This window comes from Embiotoca jacksoni, unplaced genomic scaffold (assembly GCF_022577435.1).
Source record: "Embiotoca jacksoni isolate LCO1_2020_lvr unplaced genomic scaffold, fEmbJac1.0.p SCAF_12, whole genome shotgun sequence".
Lineage (NCBI taxonomy): Eukaryota > Metazoa > Chordata > Actinopteri > Embiotocidae > Embiotoca > Embiotoca jacksoni.
The window spans coordinates 14,820,297-14,831,011 of NW_027185252.1; the positions used below are offsets into that span (position 1 = coordinate 14,820,297).

The following is a 10,715-nucleotide window of genomic DNA, read 5'->3' on the forward strand; positions in this document are numbered from 1 at the left end:
CTCAATAAAACTTGCATCTCTCCCACTCTCCCTTTTGTCTCTCTCTTTTTCTCTTTCTGCAAGTCTGCAAAGAACCCAGGGGAGCTCTTTAGATCTGTGGGTGTGACAACCTTGCTCTCAGGCTTTATTTGCCTCATTCCCAGCTCTCTGTGCTCTGAGTCACCTGGGTTTCCCCTTTAAAAAAATAAATAAAAAAAGACATTTCTTTTTACCAATTTTTCAAACTGCCAGATACTGAAGTAAAACTACAGACTTGATTATTAAGGAGGCAAACGTGCGGTAGTCTGTTACAGATAGTTCACGGAAATGTTTTGTGTGCCAACCTGCCTTTATTGAGGTGAATGTCAGCACACCTGAGTTCTTTTTATGTCATGATAAAAAGAGACACAACCCAGGAGTGGAATTCCAGCAGCAAGAACAGACAGGAATATCTCCAGGTAACACTCAGCAAACAAAGCTCAGGCACACACATCCTTGAGAAATTGGTAGATAGACAGAAATAGCAAGCTGAGATGTGTTTTGCCTCATTAGGAAATGTGGAGCAGTGCTGAGATGAAAGGAGGGCTTTTTTTTTTTTTTTTTTTTTTTTTTACCCCTGTCACTTTCTTTTGTGAAGGTGGAAAATGTAAAAATGTTTCTAATCAGGAAATGCAATGACTCTGTACAGAGGCATGATGTGTGGTCTGTTATGAGCTCATCTACACAGTGACAACAACACTAAACAGCACATAAACCTCTGACATTAAACTGCTCTGTGATAGCTCAAACTTTTTATTCTTTAAAAACACGTTGGTCTCCATCTCAGCCCACTACATTAGATGGTTAGAGAGTCAGCAGTGCATATTGCTAATAGAAGGCAGATTGCTGGGCTCTGCAGCAGTAATGTCCTGGCAGACAGCGAGTGCTTCAGTGGATCAGTGTTTCAGCCTGCAGGCCCTTTTCGGGAGGTCTGAGAAGTGGCAGGTCACTATGCAGTCTAAGCCTATTTAAGAAGGAGCATACCAGCACCTCCTGCAGTTCCACAGACCACGGAGGGAGCTGCTTTGAAAACATTTCAAGAGAAAGGACCATAAAACACACTGCTGAACAGCCCCCTAAACATGACACGGTGAATCCAAAGACATAACTCATAATTGCTTCAATAATCCTCATTCTATGAGAAAGCCTGCAAACCGACTTTGCAACATGCCTTTGTGAAAGCAATGTCTCCAAGCAGACTTTTGTTGTTTAATATTCCAATAAGTTAATTCATTCATTAAAAAACATGGTGGTAGTGGTGTTTGTTTTGCAAAATAGAAACCCTGGGTAGCGTCTCGAATGCTATTGTTTGGACTGATCTCTTCTAACATACTTGTTTGTGGTTAGTTGGTTAAGCATGGTAGAGGCTGTGTGCATTTTCTCAGGCAGAGTAACACAACAGTATCATTATGTGCCCAGTGGGAAGGAACCTTCCGTGAACCTCCAGCGTTTTACTCTCCCACAACCGACCAAGGGGGGTGGTGGGGCAGTCCGTACGCAGGCATGCCTATGAAACAAATAAAAGGGAGTGAACGCAATATCTGGTCAACTAGGCACACATGGCATTACGGAGGATGTGAGAGATCAGCGCAAATGTCTACAGCCCTCATCCAAAACTCTCAATAAATGAAACATCAACAAAAGAGAGACCAGCGGCTTTCCCTGCACTTAACAAAAACATCTGATGTGCATTATTCCTGACAGAGCAACAGACTGAGGATGAAAAGCTTGGCTTTTTAATAGAATGAGTTTCCTCTGCACTCTGTAGCTGCGTCCATTAACAAAAGGCTCTCAGGGAGGCAGTCAGCTGAGATTTACAAAAAGGTGACCAGAAACTCTGAATAATTTGTTCTAAAGAATGAACAACAACATCATAACATGGGGTTCAGACAGTTGAGACATGTATCAGTACTTCCCTCTAGTGGACAAATAATTTGCAACCAGGAGGGAAAAAGCATTTAAGCAACATGAAAGATGTTACAGAAGAATATCAATAGAGCAAATGTTAAAAAATAAATTGTATATTGTTTTGTTGTGTTACATATTTTCCCACAAAAATAGTGGTTTAACACAGACCATAATAAGGCATGCAACTTTCTGGAAGTAGTGTCTGTAGCTCTTCTACTGTTTGGCAGTAACATAAACCTTTACAGTTGTTTATCATGACAGCTGAAAGGCTTTAATAAAATGCAGATTCCTTTTATTCTTTAGTGTCCCATGCGCGTTTTATGTGGAAACGATTTTTATTGAATGTAATTATGAGGCTTTGTGGTCATTGAAAAGCACACAAAAACTCCTTTGCTGAAGAACAAAAGTTTTCCCAACATTTGAAAAGTATGTGTTTACAAGATACTGACAAATATGATCAACGTATAATTAACATTAGCGCTGTGATGATTAGTCAATTAATTGATTCGTTGACTGGCAGAAAATGATTTGTTAACTGTTCTGACAATTGATCAATCGCTTTGAGTCATGTCTTAATGGAAAATATTACTTGATTCCAGCTTCTTGAATATGAATATTTTCTGCTCCCTTTACTCTTCCATGATAATTAATACACAGGATTTTTTTGGGGGGTTCTGAACTGCTGGTCAGAACAAAACAAGAGATTTAAGGCTGCAACTTGGGCTTAGGGAAACACTGGTCAACATTTTTCACCATTTTTTGACAATTTTAAAGACCAAATGGCTCATCAGATAATAGACAGAACAATCGATAATGAAAAAAAACTGTTATTTGCAGCCCTGATTAAAATCTTAACATAAAGAGGATTTTGTGATTAGACCATCTTCCTTTGTTAAATATGCCGATTCCAAATTGAACACCCCATAAATAAGTTATAAATCCTAATTTAGTACCAGTCTTCCAATGTCACATGCGTACAGCGTTCAATAAAGCATTAAAGAATAGACACTGCATATAAATACTGAACATCAGAACACCTATGCTCGTTAACAATATAAATATCCCGTAATTGTCACATGCTGACGTAGTGGCCACTCTTCAGCAAGTGAGAATCATTTTAATGCAGCTGTTGTGTAAGAATTATGCCGGTTGTTGATGACTGGGGCACTTTTTATGTGGCATATAAATCAGATTTTGTGTAAACTGCCTTTTAAAAACCACAAACCGAGCCAGAAATCGAGGTGTAATCATGGATTCAGACCTCAATCTGAACAGCCATATCAAGACAATTACAAAATCAGCCTACTATCACCTGAAGAATATATCAAGGATTAGAGGACTTATGTCTCAACAGGATTTGGAAAAACTTGTCCATGCGTTCATCTTCAGGAGACTCGACTACTGTAAGTGTGTGTTTACAGGTCTCTGTAAAAAGTCAGTGAGACAGATGCAGCCGATTCAGAACGCTTCTGATCCAGTCCTCACTGAGACCAGGAAACTGGATCACATCCCTCCAGCTCTGATGTCTTTACACCGACTTCCTGTCCAACAAACAAACTTGAAAATCCTGCTGCTGTTGGTTTATAAAGCACTGAAAGGTTTAGGGCCAAAATACACGTCTGATCTGCTGCGACCTTATGAACCATCCCGACCCCTCAGGTCGTCAGGGAACAACTATAACACACAGTATATGACTTTAATACAAGACTTCACTGTACCACAAGGTCCTGCGTACTGCATGTATGTCGTTTTCACTTACCTTAATGACGAATTTGTGAGGAGCCATCGCTGTGAGCAGTCAAGATAGTTTCACCTGAAAAAAAAAAAGAGCACAGCCATGGAGTACACAGACAGAGGGCACTGAAAACAAGATAAAATACTGGTTCAAAGGTTTCATACCGCCAACAGGTTTGAATGTTTGTCCAACAACAAGGCTGCAGCTGATGTCGTCACTTCCGTTTGTAGTCCACCAAACCGCGAGGCAAGTGTGAGTTGCAACTCTCAGAAAAAGGCGTATTAAATGTTTGTTTGTTTTTTTTCCAGAATGATCAAGTAAGGTAGTAATTGTCCCTGTTTAAAATCGGGGGACATGTGATTTTAAGTTGATTATATGCCTTGACGGCAACAACTGCTGACGACTGGCGAGAGGATGCGACTCGTGGTCGAAAAGGACATAACGCCGTGACCGCTACCATGGAAACGATTAGTGTCTTCACAAAGCCTGAAGCAATTTCTAAATCGTACATGATTAAATTATACCCAAATATGCCTTGTTATCGTAGCATACTAACTATATTATGATGTTAATCTTGTTTAATTGGTTTTTGATCGACTTTACAAAAGAGTTTACACAAAATGCGTTTCATTTCTGTCAGGCAACGCTATAAGCATCACCGGCCGAGTCCTAGCAACCATAGACACGTGTGCTCGCAACCAAAGTGCTTAAAATGGAAGCAAGTGTTAAAGTAAAGCGTACCATTACATTTCGCTGAACAGACTTTCTGAATGGACAGTATCGTCGCCACTCTAAAATGTAGACTGAAGGTGAACCGGGTCTTTGACAACGTGCTGCTTCAGAGATGTCTCGACTCGTCAATAAGTCTCCATCTGTCTGCACGGATCTGCCGCTGGACAACACGGACATCTGCAACAAGCTTCATCTGCTGAGGCAGCTCCTCAGGTCCTGTTTCGGTCCGACAGCTCGACTGAAACAAGTTCACAACAACATCGGAGGACACGTTGTGACCACCTCAGCGTCGTCTGTTCTCCTTCCGGCCATTTCGTCCTCGCAGCCTTTTATCAATCTAATCAAAACCTCCGTCGTCAACCACGTCTCTCGCTTCAGCGACTGCGGCCTGTTTGCTGCCATTTTGTGTCTGGCTCTTATTGAGCAAGCCAAGCAGTCTGGTCTCAGAGGAAATGTGGCCACGAGAGTGAACAAGCACTTGCTGGCTGCGAGCACCGCGTACCTGCGACGAGAAGACTGTGGCTGCAAAGTGAAGCTCGACTTCTGCAGCAGCCAGAACCTGATGACATTAGCTCGCAGTGTTATCTCCAGCAAACCAGCATGTGTCCTAACAGAGCCGGAGATGCTTCACATCAGCAGGTTGGCTGTGCGAGCTTTTCTGCTGACTGTCCCCTGTAACAGCCCAGGTACGGTCAGCCTCGGCAGAACAGTGACCGTCTCACTCGAGGGCCTGACTGTACTAAACTCTGCAGTTTTTCCAGGTTTACTGGTGGACATGCCTGATGGTTCCCACCTGGACAGGGTAGACGGTCTCTCTAATCCTCTGACTATGGTGCTGCTCAGTGCATCTCTAGCTGGGGACCTTTCTGAACTTGGAGATGGGACGGTTGAGGTGCACCCAGGTGCAGACACAGACTCACAGATCCTGGATCAGCTTCTGGAGCTTGGCAAACAGGTGGTTAAAGATGAGGTGAAGCTCTTTGTATGCCAGAAGGTCATCCACCCGGTCCTACAGCAATACCTGAGGAGCCACGGTGTCATTGTGGTGGAGAGAGTGGGTATCGCTCTCATGGAGCCACTTACTCAGCTGACAGGTAGACCGTTATGAAAACATATTGTGCAGACAATAATCAGTTAAAGTCACGGAACACTATTTCTTTTAATCTAGTCAAATTATTAAACTCGGTTAACAATTACATGTGTAATGACTTTGTTATTATGATATATCTGATGCAGTTTAACAGCAATATAAATAGGTCTTTGATTCAATACACATGACGCACAGAAGCTCCAGTCAAGGAAACACTAGAATAAGCAGATGCATGTTATATTAATGCAAGAAAAAGTGTCTACTGTCCAGATGTAATATACATTTCACCCTGATTACTCTGCTCTGTATCGAAGATCTTGTTTCATGTGTAATTTAACAAACAGGTGCTCAACCCGTGGCCACACTGCATACCACAATCCCACCCAAGGCCTACGGGAAGGTGAGGGATCTCATTGTCAGGCAGTTTGGCTCCAAGACGATGCTGCATTTGCAACCGGTCGGAGAGTCTGCGATCTGCACGATGATCCTCTGCCACAGGAACGAGACCATGTTGAGTGAGCTGAAGGTGAGATAAAGCAAGCTGCACTGTTGGCGTCTGAAGGTTTAGGTAGATGGATGGATTTGAAACCGTTTCGGTCACCCTTGCACAAGAAGGACAAACCATACTACATGGCACGTGATTGAACATCAGCTGGATCTCATTCTCTCCTACTGGAGTGTATCGTCTCCACTATATTCCAGTCAGTAAATCAGAAATAGTAAACATACAGCCCCAGAAAGCTCATTAGTTAAGTGTTTCACTAACACGGCAAGAGGAGAGATTCAATTCCTCTACAGCACTTTTGATCAAAAACAGTTTTATCATCCAGTTTTAAAACACACATGTGCCTGCATTATTCACTAGTGGGAGGTAAATATGACAAACAAGTGTGTTTATGTTAAAGGTGGTGTGCCGGACAGCAGAACATGTTTTGAGGCTCACCTTAAGGGAACCATCTGCCTTGCTTGGAGGTGGCTGTACTGAGACCCACTTAGCTGCTTATTTCAGACACAAGGTGAGTGTTTAGTTTTGAAGTGGTTCAGGTGTATCCATCTCATGATAGCGCGTCTTGATTGTGCTGTATTTTCATCTCAGGGCACGACTGAGGCACCAGAGACAGCATCAGCATTGGGGTGTTCACAGACGGAGTACCTTCTTGGTGTGGAGGTATTCTGCCGTTCCCTGGATTGTGTGGCCGGAGCGCTGGAGCACGACGGTGGGAATTCTTTAATCGATCTAACTCACGCTCACCACTGGACTGTCCCTGCAGACGTAACAAAGGAACACATGGAGGAAAGCTCGGGCCTCTGTGGCTGTGGACTGGTGGAAAGTAGCCCAAGTACAAAGTGGACTTATCTAAACACTAAATACGCAGAGTTCTCTCCTGCCTCCTCGGTTACAGACTCTCCTGTGCAGCCTCGTGTGCTGGACTCCTTCACAGCTAAACTCAATGCGTTACAAGTTGCCGTAGAAACTGCTAATCTCGCATTGGATGTGAGGTATATCATTCAAGATGTGAATTAACAAAGATATTTAATCTAGAGTAAGATCCTGGTTTATGATGATCAAAATGAGTAGTCAGTGGGAATGTCTTGTTTATATCCTGCTGGTGAGTCTCATGATTTCCCTTTCTGTCACTAATATTACTAAGAAATACAGGTGAGGGTGAACTACTGACCTCAAACTATGTTTTTCCTCTTCCACTCATTACAAATGAATGGGTTGAAAGAACTTGAACAGGAGGACTGACCAAACTCACCATAACTTCATTATAAAATTAAAACTCCAGACACATCCTGATTAGTGACTGAAGTACAGGAATGATAACCTGATATTTATGTAATACACCGTAGAAAAGGGTTTAAGAGCATTGAAAACAAGTTTTTAGATTTCTTCGTTTGCAGTTTCAAATGTTGAATCCAGTGTACGTTTTAGGGTTTAATTCAAGTACAATAGTGAAGTTAATGTGTTCCTCACACACATTTTGATAGTTGTGTTTTTATATAATATGATGGTTGAATTGTTATTACATTGATCTGAGTCATCAATATATTCTGCTAGCTGGAATTTTTCTTGTCAACTTTCACTATAGAGCCTCCTGGCTCCATGCAGTTTGATGAAGAGCACATGAGGACATTTGGAAAACGGCAGCTAGATATTTGTGTATGGATTGCATTTGTATGTTATTACAGCCTCAAGCATGGTTTTCTCACATCAAAATTCATTGGATAAGTGTTGGCTGCAGTGCACATACATGCAATATTTTCTTTAAGTCAGTTACCCTGATTGTAAAGTTTGTAATTTGAGTCCAGTGGTAAGAATTTTAAAAAATGGTATAAATGCTGGCAATTGAGCAGGTCAAATTCATGGATTAACATGATTTGTGGTCATTTTGTTTAAGTACGCACAAGTGGACTGTTTCCTTTTGATTAGGTAGACCTACAAAAACTAACAGTGTACTACAACTGCCCTGCAACAAATCTTATCTCCGTGAAGGTGCTGATGTTCAGGTTTTATTGAAACTGTTTTACAAGGTGTGGATTGTACTTACTATTTAGTGTATGGACAAAATAGCTGAATCGGAAAGGGTTTCAGCAAAAACTGAGCACTGAAATCTTCATGCCGGTCGGGATTACTGCAGGACTGTTGTAAATACATTGTATATGCTATCCAGACAGTTTTTAGTCCCTGAAGTGTAGGAATATTATGTCCATAATATGAATGTATATTCCTCCAATCAGCTGGCTCCCTCTGCTGGGGATGTTAGCCTTATAGTCTCCTGGGTAAATTGACACTGGATAAACACAGATGAAATTTATTTTACCCAAGCTGTCTAATTTAGCAGCATATGCAGCACTGCACTGTTTACACGCTACCACACCTGTTTGATGGTCAGTAAATTGGGCTACAGTAACAGTTCAACTGCTGCACAGCTAGAAAGAAAAAAAAAGAGGCAAATTCATTGTAACTTTGGAGGAACATAAATCATATAAATTAATGCCAAATAATTAAATAAATGAAATGCGTGTAGCAAGTCAATACTGTGACTGTAAATACTCAAAGAACAAGACACCAGAGCAGACATGCTTTTCAGTACATTTTACTTATTTTGTAACATGAATCCTCGGCCCCATCTCAAGAGCCTTTTGGGATGCTTTGTCAGTGGAACCTGAGATCAAAAAAACCCCATTAAGGGAGTAGTTAAGTAGTATATTTTAGATTTGTGACTTGTAAGTTCCAATTCTCTAACCAAGAAAAAAAACAAAACAAATAAAAATACAAAAATCATTTCTAAAAGACAAACAAATATCCATAAAACAGAAAATGAACAGTGTTGAGGTTTAGCCTTTGTCTCTACAGGAATGAGGTGATTTGGAGAAAACAGAACACCACTCCCTGTTGGAGAAAGAAGATAACAGTTGGTGCCATTTTAGACCAACAGATGAGGTGGGGCAGGGGGGCAGGGCGTACACTCCTGGTGTATTGGGACGAGTTGGAGACAATGTCGGGCAATAGGCAAAGGGGAGGGTACACATGGAAAAACAAAAACTCAAGTACACACTCTAAAATAAGACTAAAGGTGAGAATACGCTTTATATGTATATGTGCAACAGTGATAAAAGGCACAATAGCACAGTGTGTCATGCTTTGTTAGTTTCCCTTAAATTAGCATTAGAGGTCACGTGCGTCTGGGGATTCATCTTTCTGTCTGTACCCACTTGGTTCAACCAGATATTGTAGCTTAATACGAAGTGTGAAGCCGCTTATCTTATGGAGCCAAGAGGCAGATGTTAGAGGACTGCAGTGTTTAAATGGCGAATGCTTGACTTCAGCAGCAAAAAGTCAGTGGGACACAAGTGACATTCAAATCTCACATGACAGGACAGCAGACAGTGTGCTGCTTATTATTATATTGTCATTGAAAGCCGACACTGCTACTAAGAATCACCGGGGATTTTGCATTCAGCTCTTGTGTGCCGTTTTCTCATCTATATGAAAACATTAGAGGAGGAGTACTTCAGGCACCGACCTTTTCTTTTGTTCCTAACGGTGATCCTCATGCTTAACGTTTCATTATGCAAATATTCATGTTTTTTAAGTTTCATCTGACGAAAATTCACCAGAGAGAAACAGCCGTCACTTTTCTGGGCAGATGATCAAATCTTTAAAGCGTTTGAGCTGATTTTAATACTTAAACCATCTATTACTTGTTTTATCTACGATAGGCTAGTGGTTCTTAAAATTGGAAACCAAACATAAGGAGGAAAATTCAAATCATTCCAATAACTTTGGACATTTTTCAATCAAAACAGTAAGAAAACCAGCTATAAATTACTACCTAGTGATCCAGGTATAGAAACAGTTTCTGTCATGTCAGCAGATCATCGTGGCCTTTACTGCTTTACCACTTTGTTCAGGCCAAAACAAAAGTTGTTCTGCTCTTACAGAACTGAACGTGTAACAAAAGACTTTGTCTACAAATAGACCAAAAAAATAAAAGAAATCATCACTGGAGTCTTTTACAATTCAATAACCGCAGAGATTCAAGGTGGCAGTGTAAACATACACTAGAGGCGTCTGGGATAAACTCGTGTACACAATATCCGGCTGACTACTTTTCTGTAGCACACACAAGTGCAGTCTGGCCCCTGCAAAACTAATCTATAATGCTATAAGCATAAGACTGGAAATCCAGGATTAGAGTTGTACACACTAATTTATTGGGCAAACCATGTCGATGGCTTTAGAGCTGAGGTGACAACGCTGCTTTTGTTCAAATCTACACTAATTGAGTAAATACTATCACTTCTATTAAAACTACAAAAAAAAGGAAAAACAAAAAGGAATAAAATATGAATAAAATATTATATTCAAAAAAACTAATATGATAATAATGTTTTTGGTTTTGTACAGTCAGGGGTTAGTGAACTTTGTTGGGTGCAGCCCTTTTTTTTTTTTTTTTTTTTAGCAACTACAAGTTATGTTGAGCAATGGTAGTAATCACCTATGACACTGTTTTTAAAGTTGCATGTTGCTTGAAGCAGTCAAAACACTCACTTCATTTCCATCTGGCTACATTTGAATATTCTCTGTTAATATCTGCAGTCTTATTTTCATACCTTTTCTGAGGCAAATTACAAGAGAACAGGATGAGTCCAAATGTAAAGATTGCATTATTATAACTCAAATCCTTTGTTTTGTGAGGAAAATAAAAAGGGACTAAGAGGACA

The 10,715-nt window shown here is 40.7% G+C and overlaps 3 protein-coding genes across 5 annotated transcripts in view; 1 reads left to right on the top strand and 2 right to left on the bottom strand.

The window, feature by feature from the left end:
• slx4ip (SLX4 interacting protein) overlaps window positions 1-3,740 on the bottom strand; it is a 31,130-nt gene extending 27,390 nt beyond the window's left edge. The window contains exon 1 of the mRNA XM_069144080.1: window positions 3,686-3,740. Coding sequence (XP_069000181.1) covers window positions 3,686-3,712 — 27 coding nt within the window. The 5' untranslated portion in view covers window positions 3,713-3,740. The remainder of the gene's footprint in view (window positions 1-3,685) is intronic.
• A 599-nt stretch (window positions 3,741-4,339) lies between these two features.
• Window positions 4,340-10,347, top strand: mkks (MKKS centrosomal shuttling protein). Its single transcript, XM_069145018.1, has 4 exons — window positions 4,340-5,487; window positions 5,828-6,009; window positions 6,389-6,499; window positions 6,580-10,347. Exons 1-4 carry the CDS (start codon window positions 4,506-4,508, stop codon window positions 7,006-7,008), a joined length of 1,704 nt encoding a protein of 567 aa, XP_069001119.1. The 5' UTR covers window positions 4,340-4,505; the 3' UTR covers window positions 7,009-10,347.
• memo1 (mediator of cell motility 1) overlaps window positions 8,569-10,715 on the bottom strand; it is an 8,131-nt gene continuing 5,984 nt past the window's right edge. For 2 of the 3 annotated variants that reach the window (XM_069145022.1, XM_069145020.1), the window contains one exon: window positions 8,569-8,653. In XM_069145022.1, the coding sequence (XP_069001123.1) occupies window positions 8,585-8,653 (69 nt within the window). In that variant the 3' untranslated portion in view covers window positions 8,569-8,584. The other variant, XM_069145021.1, reaches the window with a different exon arrangement.